General features: G+C 50.3%; 1 protein-coding gene across 3 annotated transcripts in view; it reads right to left on the bottom strand.

Moving 5' to 3' along the window:
• Window positions 1–23638, bottom strand: part of LOC142582879 (ubiquitin carboxyl-terminal hydrolase 2-like) — a 262205-nt gene that overhangs the window by 24502 nt on the left and 214065 nt on the right. For 2 of the 3 annotated variants that reach the window (XM_075692974.1, XM_075692973.1), the window contains exon 4: window positions 914–1003. In XM_075692974.1, the coding sequence (XP_075549089.1) occupies window positions 914–1003 (90 nt within the window). Of the gene's footprint in view, window positions 1–913; window positions 1004–11136; window positions 11686–23638 lie in introns of those variants that run through there. The other variant, XM_075692975.1, reaches the window with a different exon arrangement.

Genomic DNA, 23638 nt, shown 5'->3' with positions numbered 1-23638 from the left:
TTGCGCTGACAGTGCCACTACGGCGTCAAAGAAAAGCTATTAGAAATAATTAAATAAAAATATATAACAGTTTATTATAAGAATAGTAATTTTGACTTCCGTGTATTTGCATTTAATTACCATTTAGAGGTTATTCTGTAAGCAGTAAACAATTAGTTGTGCTTAGTTTTTGACTAACCAACTTTACGTACCTTCACCAGCCAAGCTAAGCCGTGTTAGGCCTACGAGCCATAAAATCCACAATCGAATTCATAATCAGCGGCGTCTAATGAATCAATCTTCATAACACACTAGTTGAGAAAAAGCAGTAACCACAGTCACTACTCCTAGCTTGCAAACTTCACACGTTACCACGAATCGAACCCAGTTTGGTGCTAGGTTAGAGCCGTCGCTTCGATGGGTGCCGCGATGTTTGTTTACATAAATCTTTTGGGGCAACTTTTGGCGCTCCCATTAAATGTATGAAATAGTATGCCCAAAGCAAAACCCAAACGCAGTTTGCGTCTTGCGCATGCACAGTGGCTTTGACGCTATTTCTTTGGGGCCCCTATTCTAAAACTCTCTATTGATTTATTACAGCCATGACTTTGGCGAGAATGCTGTCACTCATGGAAGCAACTAATGGCACATTTTTGGACAGTTATCATAGCAATTAACGGAATGCAAGAAATAATGGACACAGGCTTCAAACAAGGCATTTTTGCCCCAGCCAACTGTTACATCAAGCCAGTGGAGAACACAAAACAAATGTGTGAATAAGGCAGTGTTGTGCTGATACTTTTGAGACCCAAGTGGTACAATTTTACATTACATGCCCTATCATATGAACCAAAGTACTATTAAAACCATGAATGTGCTTATTCAAGATGGTCACTATAGCTAGGTATATATAATGATGCCAAATGTTGCTCACTGTGTTGCCAAGGTTCCGAAGCCCCAGTGGAGCCTTGTCCAGGTGATCTCGGGATCTTGAGCTTCCAACACTGACCCCACTTGAGCTCTCCTGTAAATAGAAAAATAAAACAACTCAGCATGATATCGCACACAGGATTACAGACCAATTTGACCAACAAAATTACTGAACGAAGAGATAAAACCACACAGAAAATACATTAACCTTTTTTTGCTAGCGATCAGTTCAGCCGTTATATTTCAGCATGGCTGGAATGACCCCAAAAATGTTTTGAGCAGTGTAGACAATTTCTTTTTCATTGTTACCAGAACCGAATTACTGTCCAACCTTCTAAAGTTGCTCAAGAGCAGCACATGCGTATTGTGAAATTAAATCAGTTTGGACATGTGGAATGCACTTTTCTTGACATAACCCGCTGGCAATGATGACAGTTTGCACAAGTGCATAGTAGCACACCAAAGGAGAATGTCAACAACGCATGCATTTTTTTTTTTCTGTTTCTCAAATGAGAAGCTATTATAGGCCACACTGCCAAATGTTGAAGAAAGTAAATGCTGTACTGAGAAAGTTGCACATGTATTACACACCGACGGGCACACATGGTCAAACCAGCAAATATGCATGCTTCCTTTTGTGAGATTACCAGTCGCGTGATATGACAAATATGTCACCATGGCATAAACCGCGCCCCCGCTGTAGAGTAGTTGTTAATCTACTGGTGCCGCATGTCGCAGGCTCACCAATATTATACACGCGTGCATTAAGTAGATTAAGGGCAAACCAGAAGTTTTCCCCAGCCGTTGCCAACGTATTTGACACCACAATTTAACACACACGCGCAGCCGCCCGTAAGGCTCCGACCGATCGACCATGCCGTCCTACGACTTTCGAGCAATGCCACCGTGCGCTGAATCTTGGCGAGAGCCACTTACGAAGAAAATCACATTCCCGTTCCAAAGAGAATTTGCACGCTTATAGCTTTGCGGAGAATGGGGCGAAGCATCACATACGAGGAACAACTTCTTCGACACAGCCCACTTGATTTGCATGGCTTCCCGATGTGCGTGTCCGTCGCGGATGCAGCAGGTCTGCGTCTTTGACGCGCTCGTCGGGAGGTACGCACACACCGGCGCGGCAAAACTACAGTCCAGCACACAGCCGATGAGAGAAACACCGTCGGCTACTCGTGCAGCGTTCCGGCATTCGTGTTGTCCCAAGAAGAGTCCGCGACGACGAAGCCCGGTGGCAGGAGGCGCCGCTCCAGCTGGGAGGCACGATCAGCCGCGCCGACGGCTCGCCGAGCAATCGTCGCGCGATCTCCTCGGGGCGAGTCCCGAAGCCGGCGACAACGAGCACAAGAAGCCGACTGACGTTCGCAGGAGGCCCGCACAATCCAAGGTCGCGCGAAGGATTCGCCCTTTATCGCGCGACGATGCGCCGCCACACCACTGCCGGCGGCAAGTATTCGTCATGCGCAAGAACGGGAGAGGCAAAAAATCTCGACGCCGCTCAGGGGAGCGCGCAACCGCAAAGGCTGTTAGCGGCGGTGGGCCTCTACGGGAGTTTTCGCACTGCTGACGTCAGCACCTGTGGGCGCGCGCGCGCAGTGAACAGAAAGCTCACGGAGTAATACGACTGCTGGCAGCTGCTTGCTCGTCACGGACGCCTTCAATGTATGCGATAGAACGCGACAGGTCGCCCCCGGAAAGCGGAGGAATCCGCTCCTGAGAGTAACGAGCGGAAATAACTAGTTAGAACGGGTTCAATGTGCATTCGCGTTCTTTCGCACCTGTCAGCCCGTACGCGTTCGCGCAGCTCCATGAAATGCTGCTCACGGGCAACGTCTTCCTGTCTGCCTAAACTACCAAAACAAGGGTGAACACTTCGTCCTGAAATTATTTTCAGAAGATAATTTGCCATGTACTGCATCACACCGAAGAAAAGAACGTGCGTAACGCACTCGACGCCTACTAATGCGAATATGCCATAATTTTATAACTGTCCAATGCACGCGTTTTTTTTTTTTTTTTTCTGCAAATACGTACTTTCTGCAAATACGTACTTCACAAAAAAACCGATCACTGTCACCACACGCCGATGGACGCCGCGCACGTGCCCTGGGCGTGAGAATATACGGGAGAGGGCGAGCAGCAAACGACCAATCTCGGCGGCTGCGCGGCGGGGCACATTCCTTTGTTCGGGTGTTTAAAAAATAGACGATAAAGCGAGGGCGACAGGGTGGAGGAAAATGGGGAGGGGCGCGGGGGGGAGGGGGAACACGGCCGGGCAAGTGACGCACGACCGCTGCACGAGACGAGGGCTGCGTCGCGTGTGCGTCGTCCGACGCGCCTGCGCTCCTTCGCCACGAGGCCGTCACGTTCTCTCAACCCCTTCGATACGGCAGCGCTGGCGAGCCGACGATGTGTGAACGCCCCTGAACTCAGGTGCCGTTCGCGATGTGCTCGCTATAAACCGCACGCCGTTCGCTATTATTTCCCCTTTCTTTTCGGGTGCTCGTCTCCGTTCCTGACAACCATGTTTGACGCAAATAGGGGCAGGGCGCTGTGACGGGGACGGAAATAATATAAAGGAAAGTAACACGCAAGTTGCGCAGTGCGAATTTTTTTTCTTTTTACTTTTATTTCGATGGCACGAGCACTTGGCGCTATGGGAAAGATTAAAAACAAAGCCTGGGGTTTTACGTACCAAAACCACGATATGATTACGAGGCGCGCCGTAGTAGAGGACTCCAGTTTAATTCTGACCACCTAGGTTGCTTTAAAATGCATCCAATGCAGAGTACACGGGCGATTTTTGTCTTTTTTTTTTCATTTCACCCCCATCGAAGTGCACCCGGGATCCGATACCACGTCCTCGGGCTTAGCAGCGCAACGCCAAAGCCACTACGCCACCACGGCGGGTACACTAGAAGAATGATCGCGACTACTAGATTGTAAACTGATGACTGATCTGGTTCAACGTTATAAAGCTACACAAACGGGCTACGAGAAAGGGCGTGGTGGATGGCTACGGATTAATTTCGACCACCTGAACGTTTTGTGCATTCCGCCCTCATTCCACGACCTCGCGCTTTCGAGCTGAACGCCATATATCCGCTAAAACAAGGCAGCGGTATTACACTGTGCGAAGGCCGAACGCAGGACAACGTGAGCCATAGAGTTTAAAAAGCCAGATACTAAAGTCGACAGAAATTATGCGTAATGGTACATAAAGGTTTCGCATTTCAACGAGTCTTCAGCAAGCGGACTTCGGCAAGTGCCCCACCATGTGCTTCAAGTAAGCTTTTGAATAAGGGAAGCACAGCATCCAAAGCATAATCCTTTATGCAGCGACATCAGTCTGCATATAAAAAAAAAATCATGGGGTTTTACGTTTAGGCACGCCGTAGTGGAGGACTCCGCAAATTTCGACCACCTGGGGTTCTTTAACGTGCGCCTAAATCTAAGTACACGGGTGTTTTCGCATTTCGCCCCCATCGAAATGCGGCCGCCGTGGCCGGGATTCGATCCCGCGACCTCGTGCTCAGAGTCTGCATACACAGTAAATGTGCGTTTCTTTCGCAGCGACCGCTACCTAATTTTTTTTTTCTTTCACTTGACAGTCTGAAGGATGCACACTGCATCTTTAATTACGGAAGCCGTCTAAACAAGGCACCTTCGACCATCAAGACGAGGAGGCGAATTCATCCAGCGGAAGACAAACTGCTGAGCTGTTATAATAGCAAAGTCAGCGACACCGCGACGACACGCGTGTGGAAAGCGCGCCTCGGTGAAAACGAAGGCGAGAGCGCGCGCACCTCTCACTCGCAGCATTCGGTTACTGTTTTTCACTTGTATAGGTTTGCTCACACTACTGCAAAACAGTTGCAGGTAAGGACAACGACGCGCTTCCGGCACGTGTCTAGCGTAGGCGGGCAAATTTGGCCTGGCGCGGAAACAAACAGCATGCATGCAGCCTCCGCGCACCATTAATCTTCACTGTCGTGACGCACGAGGAATTTCGAGAAGTGGCCAACGGAAGCGAAACTTCCGTGCAGCCTCTATGGCTCGGTGATGTTCCGCACGCTCGAAAAGCCATCTGTATATCGAAGCTTTGGACCAGACACCTGTCATTATGGGTAAAGCGTTTTCGGTTCAAACCAGGAAACGCCGCAATCCGAAATCCGGTGATAAAGCTGACGAAGGTCAGTGGTCGAGATAAGTTTTTAAATAGAGCAATGTCCCGTAACAATGGTTCTTTCTCGCGCCAAACGCACTAGGTTATGCACGCGCGATAGAGCTATATCCGTTATCCAGGAGATACTTGGAAGGCCCTGCATGTATATATTACAGCAATGGCCCGGGCAGCCTGAGCATGTTAATGTATATCCAGTTTTTGTACGTACGCATAAAGTTGGTACAAAAGAAACTGTTTATAGACCATGTCAGGATCTTCCCTCCCAATTAAGCCTCGCGAGATAAATGCTTCCCTGTTTGTCTTACAACGTCATGCGGTGAGGGCGAGTTCGCCCACAAGGGAACTGCACGAGTGGAATATGTTGGCAATTAATGAATGCCTGGTTTCACATATGCTCAAAATAAAACACCGCACACGGAAAATGTCCACAGCGCGCATCCGTTTACTTTTTATAAACGCCATTATCAGCCTCACATATCCCGCTCAGCGCGCAAAAGCAGTTATACATGGGGCCTACACGGCGTGCAGTATAAGGAGTTGGGCCCAGAAAGAGGTCTGCATAGCATCGTCGCGAAGGTGATTACAGCGGCACTGCTCTTATCGAAGCGCGGGCTTCTTGTTCCCTTATCACAACTGCTGAGCACCGGACCACACGGTTGCATCCATGACAGCTCGTATATGCCTATATACTTCATAGATAGCATCGCCCATTGTCGTCCATGCAGCTTTTGCTGTATAATAGCCTCTTCGGCATGCCGAAGCTGTTGAATTACGAGTCTGACCGCTCTATCTTGCCAGCGGCTTTTGAAACAGCGTCCCCGTGAAATAATACAGCGTGTGCGGGCATTAAAGTGCCCGGAGAAACAGAGAAACGAGATATGTTGGCGCGTGGAGGCGCAGCGCCGTTGATATGCCGCGCCTTGGACACAGCACGCGCGGATTTCTGCATGTAAACGTGGGATTAAGCTGCCGAGAATAAGAAGGGGAAAAAAAAAAGACACGGCGAAATGAATAGAGGCAGCTGGGAAAGGAGCACGTGGGATAGGGTCAACAAACTTCGCAAGAGCAACCGCGTGTCACCAGTGTCGTCACAAGTGACGCGACGCCCTAGTCAACCTTGAACTATAAAACCTGAACTTCGTATACGAGCGAAGTTTGACGGAGTCGACGCTGTACACTGCATATACTCTGCGAGCAGCGAAGAGTACACCGGTATATACCAAAGGGCACACGCAGAAAGAAACGGCAAAGGCGAACCGTCGATAGATACGCGAGCGCACACACAAATATGCAAAGGCCACGTGCAGTAACCCTCCCGTGCGCGCGAACAAGGAAAGTCTCGCGAGCCTCTGTGCACTGAAGGAAAACTTTTCGGACAGAGGAAAGGGCACACCGACCGCGACGTCACTGACAGTATATGCGTACCGCATTGCTGCCATTAAACAAGAAAACAGCTGGTGCGTTCCGATACGAACGTCACTTAAGCCTCCGCGCGCACATTTCTATGCGTAATCCGCGTAGCCCCCCAGTGGCCCTCTCTCACTCTCATATCGCCCACCTTGTTTCCTTCCTTCATTGCCGAAGCGGCTTCACGCATGCAATGGCCGCATGCAATGTATTCCGATACATTTCTTCATACCTGTGCTATACGCGCCGCGTTTGATAAACAGCGCACGAAGGCTACTTAAGAATTGCGTGTATAACCACACCTTCATCGGTATAAGCCCCACATGTGGAAGGACAGCGAGACTACTCTGCAACGGCTCTGTGGCCGCCATAAACACGCACCGCGCAGGTGCCACGCGTGTGGAGGAAGCAGCTCGCCCGTTCGGTGCGCGAAGTTACATCCACTCGAAACGAGCACTGGGTGCGTAACTTGGCAAAGTGAGAGCGGCCTCGTCGCGGAGTTCTCTAGCTTTCTTCTAAAGAAGGAAAAAGAAAAGAATGAATGGTGCTCTGCTCGTCAGAAGGCGCACAAACGTGGTAGACATACCTGCAACTTTAAAGTGAGCCGCGGAGCGTTTATTAACGACGCGGTGAATGGACGCAAATATAAAACGGGGACCCGTTGCGGGAAAATCCCCGGTGAGATTTCTGCTTGATTTCCAGCGGCTTACTTTTTCCAATTGCAGATTTCTTTATTTCTTTCCTTCGCTTTCTTTCTTGTCATAAGCTTAGCAGCCAGATCCTCCATTCCTTACAGGTGAATATATGTGTCGTTCTCTCTCTCTCTCTCTCTCTCTCTCTCTCTCTCTCTCTCTAACAAAGAGAAAGAATTGATGCTGCCTGAAACTTCGAAGAGAGCTTAGCGTACATGGAAAACGCGAATTCGACTCTCTTGTCTCCTAGCTCTCATAGTGAATTTCCGTTAAAGCTTTTCACACTGATGTTGAGGCTCGAAGAATGGTGATGAACAGGAATTTCTTACTCGAGCGCTCATTACCGTAGACAGGTACATCGTAAAAAAAAAAAAACAATAACACCGCCGATACATTGTAATTCTGCCGCGGTTATGCATTTACAATGGGCTCTGTCATCTTTCGAAGCTCTTCACACCTTGTTTGGGAACAATATCGAATACATTACAACAACGCTCCGTCATTTTTTTTTTCTTTTCTTCTGTTCACTGTTTTGTAGAGCACTTTGTAATAGTACGTGCATTCAGGTCTGTTCAACCGTACCTGCCTTTGTTGACGCGCTAGGTAGTTACAACGTTCGCACATTTTCGGTGAACGTGACTTCATAAAAGGCAATTTTTTAATTACGCGTGTATTTTCTTTTTATTTACGCACGTTGGTGCACCACGTTTGACGCACATCTGGGGCGTCCGATACATGTTTGCGCGCTTCCTCTTTCCACCAAACAAGACGGGAGCTTCTCACAGGAAGGTGGATTAAACGTCGTCGAACAATGGACACGGCTGGAGCCAACGTTTCGAGAAGGGGACTGCCTTGACTAATGCGAGTCCGCTTTGTCTCGACACCGTGTTGGCGCTTTGAGGAAGTCAGGGCTCGCGAGATGGCCATATTCCACAATATGGCGGAACTTGACAGTGTATCGCACGAGGGCTTGCTTTACAGCGAAGCTGTGTACCTCTACAGTCCAAGGAAATTTTCGTGTCGTTGTTTGCGTGGTAAGCAAAAAACTCCCCATGCGTGGGCCGATCCCGGAGATATTGCAATGCCGGGCCGACCCGCGGCAGAGGTGAACCAGGCGTTAAGCACTCCCCATATGTTGGCCGATGCCGAAGATGCCGGGCCGACCCGCGGCGGAGGTGCAGTTCGCCATTAAGGGGCCCACATACACAGCTTCGCTGGTCATCCTTCTTCACAGAGTGGAAGGGCACTGAGTTTTTTAAACACGCGATCACAATAATGACGCTATGAGCATCCTCTATAGAAACAGGCTCCTATGGCACAACCAAGCTCGTTTTCCTCAATTCCCTGATGTGTTTTCTCAATATCATTCTTTTTTTTTTTTTTTTGTGCATCCTTCGCACCACCAATCTCCCAGCGCATTTCCCCCAACTCCCTTTCGAACCCGGTCGATGCCTCGGTGCCAACAACGTTCGCATTTATGGCCGCATGGATAATGCTAAGCACGAAACGTGCGTTTAGTGCCAGGAAGCACCCCCCCCCCCCCTTTGTTGGAGACAACAACACGCACGTCGAACGCGGAGCTGCGGCCACGGCAGCTCTCAGGCGTAGCGATGGGTCGCTGCAGCCGTACGTTCACCGACGCGCCGCTGGACCGCGGCGACGTCCCGGTGGAGAGACTGGAGACCATCCGCCAAGCACTCCGCAAGAACGCCAGAAGCCTGCAGGTCAAGCTTGGAAGTGGATCCAGCGTGCTCCGCCAACGGCGCGGATCGCGACCCCAAACCTCGCAGGCTCAAAGTGCCGGAGCCAAGCCGCAGGCGCGTCACCTGGAGGACAGCGAACGCAATGCTGGAACAGCGCGATCCTCCTCTGTGTGCCTTCTTACGGACCCGATTAAAAGTGGGCGAACGAAGGACGTCCGAACCTGGTACAAACAAGTTTCGACAAGGGTTGACTTGTCCTCGCAGGGCGTTTAAGTGCCCTTGACGAAACGTAAGCTCCACCAGGCCCGAGGCAGTTCTTATTTATCGCCAACTGTCAACCAATTCAAGTCTCCACAGACTTTATCGTTTCTATTGTTTTTCTTTAACAGCGAAGTAGTATATGCTTGGGTTCTGGAAAAGATTTTGTGCGTCTATCGAGCCGTGCAGAACACGCGTTTAGCGTTTATAGCCCGACTTTCGCGGCGCGCGGGCGCGCGTCGTTCGACGCCGGGCGCGTCATAGTAAAATGTAATACTGTATCCACCAACAGTTGTGCTTCATTCTTTAGTCATTTCCATGGCGACGTTATCGGTTGTAATTTGGCCGCGCTATGGCCAGGACGTGTATCTTTCGCTCCGAAGAAGAACGTGCCCTCAAGGAACGGAAATGCAGAACAGAAGCGCGCATGGGCCGACGGTTCGGGCCCCTGAAGTAGCTGTTCCCTCACGAACAGCGTGCCCGCCTAGATCGTCGGAGGCAGCAACAACGGGAATATGCGCGGCGCCGGCGGGCCAAAATGACCGACGTCGTACCGCTAACGCTAAACTAACGCAGTGCGCCCGCCAGCAGGACCACAGAGTACCGTGAGGCCGAGAACGCCCATCGCCGACGTGGCTACAATCCAGCCGAACGTTTCCCGGGAGCCTCGTCGTCTTCAGAGGCTCAACACTGTGGAAGTGAGACTATATATAGACGCGCCTCGCCTTCCATTTATGTGCATACGGCGCTTGACGCACGGCAATGGACAGTTCGCCACCACCACACACAGCTTCGCTGGTCATATTTCTCATTTCTCTTTCTCCATGCATTTCACCTTCCAGTCGAGTGTAGTTAGCAAACCAGGCACAATATTTCCTACTTCGTCAGTTCGTCTCTCTCTCAGATACTTGGCTTTTATCCAAGCACATTTTTAGGAAGGCGGATAACTTTGGCTGCGATGTTTCTTTTTTTTTTCTTATTGATCACGTTTCTTCGCAACGAGACCCATTGCGAAATCTCGCGTCCAGGAACAGGAATCTTTCAAGAAACGGCGCTGACCACGAACGCAGACGAAAGACCATGTCGTGTCTTCAGGACGCAGCCAAAGGACGAGGAGAAAAGTGAGAGCGAAGGAAGGGGTATGTGACGCCTACCAACAGCCGCTCAAATGTCAACGAGGGATCGAAGCAGCTGCATCGTTGGAAAATGTCAAGAAAACAATGCGCGCAAGTCCCATGCATTCACGCGTGGACAACCCATGCGCTCCTCGCGTGCGTCTCGGCAACATCCACATCCTCGAGTCAGTGCACTGTGTGGTACAGATTGGAGAAGCGAGTTTCTCAATGAACGTTATCCATAAATAATTCCCGATTGTTAGCAGTTTGTCACGCGCGTGCGACATGCTCCAACACGTGACGATCACGCACCCACGCTGCTTTCAAAAACGCTAAGATAGGTTGAATGCACGACCGTGACCGTGAATGCAAGAGCCCGGAGAGGCGTATACCTTTTCGTCCTGATGAAAACGTGTATGCCACATTCTCGTTCGGCGACAGAGGCCAACAGCGAATGCTTCATACACAAGGACGCTAAGCTGCGACACTGAGCAGGACAGTCTCTACAAATAGTCACGTGCAGCCGCCATGGAAACAAACCACTCATACTTTCCGAGCATTGCGATTAAGCTATAGCGACTAATTTCATGAAGGTTCATTTAAACAGCGATGGGCATGCGATCTCGTTCATTAAGTTACAACAGTTACCACTTGCATCGTATGAGAAATAACGAGAAATCAGAAATAAAAGCAGCTAAGAGTAACTGCTTCCGGAAATCCACGAACGGATCGCGATGCTCGACACAGCCGCGAAAACGGCACGCGCTCCACGGCGGCTGCACGGGCGGCGAACGCGTGCTTCGACACTCTCACGTGCATGCGTACACATGAGGTAGGGCGACGCTACTAACATCTTTCCAGGAGGTCGTTTTCAGCCAATGGCGCAAGTGGGACCTTTTCAAAACGACAACCCGGAAGAGTCGCGTGAGGCAGGCCCACATGTCTCCATCGCTAGAAGAACTCTGCTTGCTGCCGTGAGCGCCATCGGAGCCCGAACGGCGCTGGAGCGAGGACGCTCTATGTGGCGACTGCACGCACGGCTCGGTAGTGCCGCCGTGGGAGCCGCTGGACAGTCGCGACTGCTTGCACGGCTGCTGCTGCTGCTGCTGCTGCGACTGAGGCTGCGACTTATGCGACTGCTGTTGTGGCTGTGGCTGCTGCTGCTGCTGCTGCTGGCGGTGCACGTGCGTCACAGCCCCGGCCGCCGGTGCCGCAGGGTGCAGCGGTTGGTTTCTCAGGCTCGGATGGTTCTGGTGGCTTCGCGGTGCTTGCTTCGGGCTCGGCAGCGCTCCTGCGCCAGTCACACGGCGTTCGGGCCATCGTGCTGGGCCTCTCGCGGTTGGGAACGCAGCCGCCGCCCGCTCGCGGCACGCGGGCTCCCTCATGCCTGGCACCGGAATCTGTTTTAAGGTCGCATAATTAAGGCAAGGCAATCGCGAGTACGCAGATATATGGTGAGCCCTGAGGATTTTTTTTTTGTTTGTTTGCGCGGTGTTTTCCGCACACCGCGACTTCAATCGCCAAAGCAGTGTGAGCAGTTTGAGCCACGACCGCGGCAGCGCGCGAAACGCGAAGCCAATAGTAGCCAGCAAGCTGGAAGCCCTATGGTCCTAACGATGTCGACATGTCGGCTGTGCCTCAGTGCAGAAAGAAGACAGCGTGCCACGGGCATATATACTGCGGTACGCGTACAAAGGAGAGCGAGAGAGAGCGACGCGAGCCTTACTGCACGGCGCCGCGAAGCCAGCCCTCCTGCAGCAGGCGGGCTGTGTCCTGGTGTGCGCGATCCTGGGCACGTCGCAGCATGCAGCCGCGGCGCCGGTTCTAGGCATCGGAGGGCTGACGGTGGCCCGGCGGCGAGCGACGGCGGCGGCGCCGCATGGGGCTCCTCCGGCTGCCACGCTGGGCCTCCGCCGGTGAACCTCTTCCGCGCTGCGCGACTGCACGGCCGCCGCTCCAGCTCGGCGCACAAGCCGGCTTCGTCGTCGCCCATCGACAGCGACATCGCCCGTCTGCTGGCCGCGAAATCCGGCGCTTCCTCTTCTTCGGCAATGTACTCTTCTTGCCCGTTGTTGTTCCTCTTAGTTTTACTATCTTTTCTTTCTGGTGAGACAAGCAAGACTGCCGTGGAATAAAGCGCGCCAATAGAAAACGACCAGCATTTTTTTCGAACTGGTCCACGCTAGCGTCAGCCGGATTCCGAATGAATGCAAGTGCGGTCGATCATGCAGAAGATCGACCGTTCTCAATAATAAGAACTCTTGGGTGTGCTTTGTGCATGTAAGCAAGACCGCAGCGGGTGGTGCCGGGGTCATAGTTTATAGGCAGCTGTTATCGCCCTGGATTGAGAATTTAGAATGCTTTAGGGGGAGGGGGGGGACATCGTCAAAGAAATGGCACAGACCCACAAGAGGGCACATAACAGAAGACGCCGTTGATGACCACTCACAAAGAACGTCGTCGTCGTCGTTGTCACAGGGGATTGGTCAACAGACATTTGTTAGGATTTCTTGAGCTTTCAACAAAACACTATCGCAAACATTCGTTGCAAACCTTCAGACCTGTGCAACGAACTCTTCCAGTATGGGGCTCTTGCATTGCCCAGGGGGCGCTGCGAAAATTGCGCTAAAAAGCGCCCTCTGTCCTGAACTGGGTAGTACCAAGCTTGCAGCGAATATCGGGCACCGAAGATTTTTTTCAGGGGTGGCACGCTACGTATAGGCGAGAAATTATGCAACGCCGAATACGTGTATACGCCGTTCAAGAAATAAGCGGCGAAGTTGTAGCGCGGTGTCAATCGCAAGTGGAAGCGAGTCGCGTACAAAGTTGAACTTCAGGTAACGTTTGCACGCTGCTAGATTCAGGCGCACAAAGGCGAGGAAATGCTTGCTGTAAATGAACTCACAGCAGCGATAAGCAGACCCCCCCCCCCCCCCATCATGTGTACGGAACTATACTCGAACGCACGACAGCACGCCCCACGACGGCAGCGGTCTTTCGACATGCCGCGAAACGTTGGGCCTCCTGCTATCTTTGTTGACTGCCTGCCGCTAGACAAGTAGTTATGCCTGCGCTGTAGTAGCGGCCATCTGTCCCTTTAGCAACCGACAAATAACTGATGCAATGCATATGAGCTCGCAGTAACGTACGTGCGAATCGCGCTGCAGCGCGAGCTCGTGCGCTGCTCTTGATGTAGCTTCTAATGACAGCGCTCGAACATCGATGTGCTGCAATCAATAGTACCTTGGTGCGCAGCCCCAACGTGCTGGCTTGAGGTCAAGGATGAGCACATTTAACTCTCTAACCTGTACGTGCTGCTCGTAGTGGGGTAGTGAATTGTTACCGAATCAGCCCTACCATTTGTGATAATTTGCACACACCTGGTCACTTCACCACTTAGCACCGGTCGAATTGTTAACTGTCGCTGTGGCCGAGTCTCGAATCGTGAATCACCAGCCATACCTGCTGCTATGTCGGTCTGCCGTGGGGACTGTAGGTGCAAAATACCGAATTTTAGAACGCAGATAATCAAGCAAGCTTCAAGACAGGCGAAGCAGTCAGCATGGCGCGAAGTTTCGCTTACCCAGCGCGACGAACTGCAGCTACCCAGCGCGCCCGAGGCTCCGCTTCGCGAGGCCTTGAAGGAAAACGGTAGACTCTGATGTTGGGAGTCAGGCCTTCTTGTTCATGGGAACCCAAGACGCAGCAGTAACGACGGTGACGCTTTTTCGAGGCTGAGCTAGGTCTCTCCGGATCGGCGTCGCCGATTCCTTCTGCTTCCAGCATTACGTCCCACGGAAAGTCCGTTTTCGTTAAACTATAGGCTGTGGCTAGCTCGCAGCGTGATCTGTGAGAAGTGACGAGCCTTTTCGAACTCGCAACAGGGCAGAAAAAAGTGCGAATCGACGCAGAACTCGGGCTATAGAAACGTGCTTCGCCACAGCCAAGACTGAATGCTACCCAAGCTGGTACTACCCAGATAACGTTTCGCGCGCCGCCGCCAGGCGCCGCTGCTACACCTCAAACTCCAGCGCAAGAAGCCCATACCTCTCGTCTGACTATTTTAGTACCTTTAGGGCCCGACCCAGGACACCTCCGTCGTATTCTTCAACCTCTTCATCTTCGGCAAAAGCCATATGTTAAAGATGAATTCCGCAACCGCACATGTGCGGTTGCGGAATTCCGCACTGAAAGTGCGGTAGAAATACACAAGTGCGTTGTTAATCGCAACGTAGTTGCCATTACCGCATAAGCGTATTACTTTATTCCATGGTTCTCGTTTTGGAAAGGCAAAGTTGAATACAGCGTGAATTACCTTATGGTAGCTAATTTCCCGGAGATAATACATCGAAGATGGGCTAGACGGATTGTTAGTTGATATAAGACCTAAATTCCTGGCTGAGTCCTGCACTACGCGGGTTGGTTCTAAAACTAGCTGGGTTAACTTGAAGTTAAAGCAGACTTCGAGGAAATCATTTTCGGTTCTACTATACGACAAAGGTGGATAGCTATTCCAATTGATAAGAGGGAAATTAGTCTCTGAAGAGCAAAATCTGAGCACTAGTGTATTTCCTTTTTCATTAGCACATCTAGGACGCGGTTAAGCTTATCAGTAATGCCAGTGTCTGCTCGCGGAAGGGGGTGCAAACACCGAGTAAGATAGTTTGCGGAGTTGCACGAAAGTGTAGCCATAATATTTCAAGGTCACTTGGCTTGTGAACAGCGGAGCACGGTATCGTAATACTCACGGCAATGAGCACCCCGCCGCCTCTATAGTGTTGGCGGTCGTTACGGGAAACATGGAAACCGGGTAGGTCATACGTGACCTCTACATCGGATACGTCTGCGGTTAGCCAGCTTTCGGTGAGTATCAAGAAGTTACATCCAGACGATAGAACTGGATTAGATAAGACGTCACGTTTGGGAAGGAAACTACGTATGTTAGAATAAATTGCTGAAATAGTAGTGTTACATACGAGTTGACATCGGACACTGTGTTGATTGACGGTGATTGTAGCGATTACTACTAGACTTCTTTTACACATTTCGTAGTTTCGTCACACACGTACTAAGCAGATCCTAGGTCAGAGTTTTGTAGTGCAATGAATGAAAATAGAAATGATTTGGTCTTCGCAAAAGCCAAAAGACTGAGAGATAAGCTCAGTTTTCACATTCGTGATTAAGAGCAGCGGCTTTGAGAACTCCCCAGAAGTAGTTTCTTCGACTTATGAGAGAGAGAGAGAGAGAGAGAGAGAGAGAGAGAGAGAGAGAGAGAGAGAGAGAGAGAGAGAGAGAGAGAGCTTATTGAGGAAGCTCGTGAAGGGACATTGAACACCTCGTTGATTCTGACCCCCGTGAACTAATGGTTTAAACGCGAAACGCTGCTCAAACGACAAAGATGGCCCAAAAACACTCGCAAATGAATACAACTGAAAAAAAAGAAAAAAAAAGAAAGACGCGGATACCTGTATACTATCTCTCACTGAAAGATATCTCCAATAAAAAAAAATAAAGAAAATAAAAAGGAGCCTGTTTGCTGGGTTTCAAGTATACATGAGAAGCAAAACGAAAGCTATTCGCCCGAAAATTTCGTAAAGCTTCTCCAGAAAAGTTTCGAGATTGCCCTATTTGCATTCTTCGCAGCAGTGTTGCAGCACGCGCACAAGGCGGCGCAGAAACAAGGGAGAGGACAGAGCGCTGCTCGCTTTTCCTGCGCTGTGTACGCGCTGTATAAATAACCGTGACTGCCACGAAGAATGCATAATGCACCGACTAGCCCGTATCTGATGCCTGACGCAAAATTCTGCTCGCAGTCATGGAGGCCCCCCATCTCGAACCAACGACCCCCCCCCCCCTTTTTTTTTCGTTTATTTGTCAGTCGATCCGCCAGGCGAATTCTATACAGCTGTACACAGAGCTCACGCATTCGGCAACATGGCATCCTCGGCGATTAAGCGAAAGCGTAACGACGACGTACAGACCGGCGCAATATAGCATCGCGCGGGCCGTCAAGCTATATTTGAGCGTACTCTATTATAGTTCATATCCGCTTCGTTCTGCTTTCGTTACAGTTTTTTGTCATTAGCGTCTGCTTTGTTCTAAATGAGCTCGATGGCGCATAAGTCAGCCCACTTCTTCTCTCTCTCATTCTTTATTGTCTATTTTTGAATCTATTATTATTATTATTATTATTATTATTATTATTATTATTATTATTTGTCGCATATTTCGGTCGCACGAATATGCTATACACGCGCAACGCTAGGCGCATCGGCGCAGATGCCTGGTTTCCCTACCATTTCCTCTCTTCGTTTTGTTACGTCCGTCCACTCATGTCGTACTTTTGACAGCCATGTACTCTTTACCTATGCTCCGATCGTCTGCACTATCCACCCTGCCTATCAATGTCATGCGACGGTTTTCCAGCAGGACACGTCAAGCTACTTGTGCCGCTCACCAACGTCCACGACAGCCCGCACCTCTGCTAGGGCAAATAATAATAATAATAATAATAATAATAATAATAATAATAATAATAATAATAATAATAATAATAATAATAATAATAACGATGATGATGATGATGATGATGATGATGATGATGATGATGATGATGATGATGATGATGATGATGATGATGATGAACTCAATTTCAAGTCAAGCTTGAAGAGTGGAAAAGGGCGATCTAACACTTTGCGGGCGAACGGGTCGCCCCACTATTTTCAGACGCCACATGAGAAAACAGAGAGAGAGAGCAACCCGGTAAGAGAAACAAGCCCCGCTCCCCCGCTGATGCTCCCCAGCGCTAGAGAACAGCACACTGCGAACGTGGCCAGCGAGCCAAGCAGTGTGCGAGCCGCGACTATAAAAGGTATAGCCTCCGCGTTCGATCCGCTGTGCTTCCCACGGCGTCGCACACTCGCTCGCGCGCCGCTGCGGTCGATGGTATGCGCGCGGGGCGCGGTACACTGCGGTGCCTTTCCTCTTCGCTGCAGATAAAGACGCGTGCACCCGATCACCGAACAGCGACCAGAGGGAGGAGGCCCCTCTGCGCGACTCCACAGCAGCAGCGGCTGCTGCTGCTGCATTAGTGTAATGAAATCGCCGCACGTTCGTTATATACTACGCGCGCATACACACCTATCACCGCGGTAGCGCGTAATGGTCAGACACCACCCCGAGCGATCTATGCGCAACAGCGTAATTGAATTACCTTCTACACGAGTGTGACTACCGGGGGGGGGGGGGGGAGAGGGAGAGGGTGGTTACCTATAGGTCACCTATATAGTGAGAATGACGACATTCGTACCAACGATTCCAGTAACGTTGATTCGTACGGCGTTCAATGACAGGTGTTAAATGACGTGAAAGAAAGTCTCCGCAAAAAAAAAAAAAGGGGGGGGGGGAGGATAAATGTGTAGTAATTCATAAGACGCACTGCGAGCTTTCGCGGACAGAAGAGTTAAAATTAAATTGCGCTGGTTTACGTCGCGAAACTGTACAGGGGTTTACGATGGACGCCGTTATGTAGGCTCCCGGATCAATTTGAACACGTGTGGTTCTTTCTTTTTTTAACGTGCATCTAAATTAGGGTACACGAACGTTTTTTGAATTCCTCCTCCCATCGGAATGCGGCCGCCGTGGTAGGGAGTCGAACCCGCGATTTCGTGCGTAGCAACGCAACGCCGTGGCCACTGATCGAGTCACGTACCGCGGAGGCCGGGTGACGATGGAAGGTTGAAAAAAAAAAAAAAAAGGAAAACACACACACAGCCACAACACAAGCGGCGAGCGAATACGATCTGGTAGAATGCAATCACACCTACGTCTATATATGCATACTTCGGACAATTTCGCCATCTTTGTACGTAATAGGCACTTTGCTGTTGTGAACCCTTTATTTCTGGCACTATAACTTGTATTTCACCGAGCGTGTTCACCGAGCAAATGAGGAACCGTAGGGGCTCCACTCTGCGAGCTTGTAGCTAACTGCGCAATGCTTCCAGATGCGAAAGAACGTGCCTCGCCTTTCGAAGGGGAATTAATTACACACAGCTCGACGCGGCCTGCTGCATGATGGGAATGAATGAGAAGTCAGCCGGCGCTAATATAGAGGGTTTCAAAACAGTGTGCGCGCGCCGCAGCTGCGTCATTGCAAGCAAACTGTGTTACGGGGAGTAACTCATGCGTACAGAGGGAAGCCGACATTAGCACCCACGCACTAGCGCTGCCGCGATGCGCGTATTTCCCTTTCCTCTTCTTCTTCTTTTTTTAACACGAGAGAAAGAGTGTGTCAAGAAGGAAAGCGCACGCTATTTTCGACGCGATGCTGTTAAACGCCTGACTGAAGTAAATTTCTGTGGTATTCCACAAATTCGAGCTAGTTTACTTACGAAAAAAATATATATAAGAAAAAACTTCAAATCTACCTGACTGCAGCAGAATGCTACCAAGGGACCTACATACTTCGCTGTCTTCAAAAAGCGAAGTTCGCGCTTGAAGGAAAGTTCATGGCGGCGCCGGGATCTCGCCCGAGACCAGTGTTTTTGCGGCGCGAACGCTCCATCACCTGCTGAACTAACCAGGAGGCTATAACAGATAGGATCGTTAGGCTGAATTAATAAAACAACTCCAACGTACATACGGCCGGCTGGTATTTAGGCTGGTACGTACGCGTATACATTCTTATTTTCCTTCTGAATCGCTAGAAATAATGTTGTCCGGGCGACGTGAATTCAAAGCCCACATCAATTATAGTATTCACAGATCAACTTCTAAACGTGTTCCGAATTTCGACGCTGCTTTCCTTGCTTCACAGATGATTAAGAGACGAAAAAAAAAAATTACGGGGGAAAGGAAAGTACGCGTGTAATTCGCAAATACGGCTGGCGAGCGTCGACAGCCGTGGCTCCGTCAACGGCGCTATCGCGACGGCGCAGAGTGCACGTGACGTAGGCGCCCGCACTGCTGTTTAAGGAGTCCCCGCGCGCATACGCATCGGTCACGCAGAGCTGACCGCACGCACCCCCGTCAAAGCACGGACGTTACGCTCCGCAGACCGGAACGCGGGCTTCGCCGCGAGCACGCCATTCAGTTTCGCCGCGCCGAGGAGCGCGCGCGGGTGGGACGCCACCGGTCAGCTGCTATCGGCGACCATCGGTTCTTTACTAACCAGTAAGCACGGAATTGGGTCACCGCGCGCCAATCAACGCAACTCTCGCATTAAATAATTGGACACGTGCAAGAACATCGTCGGCTCGTTTACGTCGCCACAGTTGCGCCCATCGCAGTTCCTGCATGCCGCTGAGCCAGAGGTATTATAAGCCGGGTTAGGTTTCCCTCACGCGTGTCAACGAAGGACAGATACAAGAAGAGCGCCCGTGTGCCAAGGTTTAGGTGCGTAATAACCACGCTATGGCGAGCGTAATTCATTGCCTGCCATCGAACGTGGCGCCCTCCAGAATCGAGACCTAGTACCTTTGGGCCGTTAGTAGCAATCAGCTGCTAGTTACAAGGCGACGCGCAAGCACAGTAAGCATCCGATATGAACGGCGACAAGCTCTACAGGGGAAGTATTCTGCAGGAGTCCACCTAGTGGACTGTCCATTTTGGTCGCTGTTGATTGGATGCAGCTGTACGAGGGAGGAGGAGATGAGCGGCCCCGGCCAATCAGCAGCGGCCTTAATGGACACTACACTAGGTGGATTCCCGCAGAATACCTCCCCAGGTCGACATTCGTGGACTGTATTAACAGGCAGAACGTACAGACACCGCTATTCACTGAGCAGCCAGAGTAAACTGTACCCCTGTATAGTTTAAACGCCTTCGGCTGCTCGGGCCACGTATATCCACTTTTAGAACATAGCTGCGCGATGCCTCGTTCGCTCAATGCTCCGCCTCATGGACTCCGTGAACTGCGGCGAAAGCTATATACAGAGCGTCAGTCAAGCAACACTCGAGCCCACGGGCTGGGCGTCTCGCGACCATACTGTCGCCCGTTAATCATTGACGCCCTGAAGTCAACTGCGATCGAATTAACGAATCATGAATGGGTTTGCGGCACATAATGGGCAAGCCCTTCTCCTTTCTTATAGAGACACGCAGCAGGAACGCCCTAGCTCAACAATGGTTGACGCCGCGAACCTCAGCTCTCGCAGTAATGCACGGAACTGATGAGACTCCATATGGACTTTCGTGGAAACGGTGTATACACGTCCACGGCTGTATACTTAACGAAACGAGAAACAAAAAATTAAGGACGAGGCAAGAGGTAGCATGCAGCACATTCGGGCCACATACCACGCAACGCAGACAACTTTCATTTCGTCCAAACCTCATTACCAACGACAGGTTCACCATTGACTGCGGCGTAATGTAGCGAGTAAATGACACGATTTACGAAGCGGGCCAGCTAACGTATACGGCTCACGCGGGAGAGCAAAGCTCGTTGCAGCGAACAAAACCAAATAAAAAAAGCTCGAACGAGACGGCACCAATATACGACTGCCCGCTAAACAGGGGAGCAAGAAGATAGGCCTGACAACTGCTCGTCACAGCGAAAGAGAGACGCGACAAACAGGACCGCTGTACAACTGCGTCGGTTTGAATCGGACAGTGCCATTCTCCAATTCCATTGAGACAGCGCTGGGCGTGTGCACACGAAAGAGGTATCCCCCCCCCCCCCCTATGTGTATAGCTTAGCAGTACACACACATTTTCTCGCTCTCCCCCTCCCTTCTTATCTTGCGCATGCGCAATGCCGCCCGTACACAATTTCACCAGCTGCAGCAATTGGTACCACAGGACTTGGAAAAAAGGAAAAGAAATACGAGAATGGATGGGCAAAAAATACATGTGCCTGCTCTCTAACTATATAACGAGAGAAGTCTCCCCTCCGCTCCATCCATCCATACACCCTACATCTCCCGTCGCCCAGCTTGCATCTCGGAACACTGCTGACCTGTTGGTGAAGCCGCGACCTTCCAATGACCGTCGGTGCCACTTTTTCACCCTGTATATGTCACGTCATTTATCTCCTCACGTGATAATGGCTCTAGAAACAAACTGCCAACGTTTCACATAAAGTCGTGCTTTTCTTTCTTTTTTCCAGTTAAGATGGCCGCTTACTAAATTGCCCAAATGCAAGTTATTTCACGAAATACACTGAGTTTTAGCCCCGTAGATTACTAATTTGCTTAGGGAAGGCCGTCCTAAATACTTATAAAATGTTTAGAAAGAAGTAGGCATATCTAAATAAAAAATGTAGCTGTCGAAGTTCTAGAGTATCGCGCGGTGTAGCGTGTGGCAAAGAAGTTTGCTCATATCAACCAGAATGCGTACATAATATGTATATACATTTCTTTGGCTTCATCGGCTGTATATGATCATTAACAACAAAAATCAAGCCCCTCGGTTTCCCTTCTTTTCTCGTTCACACACACACACACACACACACACACACACACACACACACACACACACACACACACACACACACACACACATACATACATACATACATACATACGCACACGCACATATTAATGATTTACAGCGCCAAAAGAGGGAGTAAAAAGAAAAGTGGAATTTCAGCGACCGTACCATCTCCCGCTTTTTGTAAATCAGGAATGTATTCCGACTAACTTAATGCCCCGTTTTTATTAATCCGCAGTAGGCTAGATTTTTACGAAAATATCCACCTATAATTATTATTTTTCCTTGTGCTTTCTGCACTCGACTGATTTAAAGCGAACCGCTGTTTTATAGCCACAGAACTTCACACGACCTGCGCCTACAACGTCCATAGGGGGTTCGTCGTATAAGGAGCTGTACAATTAGACAGAGACAGAGAGAGAGAGAGAGAGAGAGAGAGAGAGAGAGAGAGAGAGAGTGTTCGGAGGTTAATAAAGGACATGCCCGGTTGGCTACCTTATACATGGTGAAGGGCGCAGAAGAGAGAAGAAAAATAAAATTCGGCCGCGACACTTCAGATTGCTCACGTATGGGAATGCGAAAGCATTATAATCCCTTTGGTGAAGTTTTTTTTTTTTTTTTCCCCGCGCGTTCCTTGTCGGCGCAAGCTCTCGCCTGCTTTCTATAGCTACGTTCTCGGTGAGGCCAAAGGAAAACGCACCAAGCGTCTCAACGTGCTCGCTTGGCCGCGAGGAATTCGTAATTCGAAGGACCGCTAAGCGGCGTTCAACTGGACATTAATGCTGTTTTACAGCGAAGCTGTTAGCCTCTAATTGGCTGGAATTTTTCGTGTGCGCGTCCGTTAGCAAAAATGTTGCACTGCGCAGCCGCCGATACCGGCGGCAGTGCAGGAGCAGGCCTAGCAGTGGCTTGTATCCCCATAAGGCATGAACACTTCAAGAAGTCAGCAAAGTGAAGCTAACAGTGCACACATTCTTTGGAATCCCGCGTACAACATACAGAACAGCGCACGTTTCGATAAAGAACAAGCACAAAAGAGTCATCCGAAGCACATAATTTATGATAAGGCGCGTTGATAACAACTCCTTATATCCAGTACGCTGGGAGCACGCAGTGCTCCCTGCATAAGTTTCCCGCAAAAGATTACTGTTGTGGAAGCTGCTGCGCCGACGGCAGCTTGCGACGTGGAGAGTGACGTCCCTAGCCTTTCCTATATAAAGGAACCAGTCTAGCAACTGATTTTAATGTTGTTGCAGCACCAGTGAACGAGAACCGTGGGGACGTGGAAGCGTGCAGTCTCCAGGGGCCAGGGTTCGAGTCCCACCTTTTCAAAGTCATTAATTTACTTTGTTTACAGGAACCTCCCTGAGGAGTTTGCTGTCAATCCGAGCAATTTGTGACGTGTTTTTACTCTTTGCGCCGTCGGCCACTTTTGGTACCACCTTCAGGTCACGCCGACTACGCCGACGGGTTTTCGCATGATGGGGTCCACATAATGCTTTCGCACTAAAAAAAGTCAGTTAATGTGAACCCATTCGCAGAGGAGTGTCCGCTGTAACAAGCGTTCGTACAGTCCAGTAGCCTTCGAGAATCGCATACGGGCGATCGTGGCCTTGTGTCACGCAAGAATGCATGGTCCAGGATCTCTTTCCCCGATGGCGCTCTATTATCCAGTCGGCTGAGTCCAGCGTGTAGAGCTTACGAAACCTGTACGGCAGCACGGAAGGCGAGCAAGACGTTTCTCGGTATGGCCGCCACGAATGCTAGATGCGACAATGTACACTCTATATAGAAAGGCGAATACTGACGCAAACGCTTAGCCCGATATATCCAATCACGCACACGTGACAGGTATACTCGAGAAACGCGCGGGCATCGTATAGTGGTCACTATTCGCTGTCACCCCTGTATACGATGCGC

The sequence above is a fragment of the Dermacentor variabilis genome, chromosome 5, assembly GCF_050947875.1.
Source record: "Dermacentor variabilis isolate Ectoservices chromosome 5, ASM5094787v1, whole genome shotgun sequence".
Lineage (NCBI taxonomy): Eukaryota > Metazoa > Arthropoda > Arachnida > Ixodida > Ixodidae > Dermacentor > Dermacentor variabilis.
Note: the sequence above shows the minus strand (reverse complement) of the source record. Positions and strands in the feature narration are given on the sequence as shown.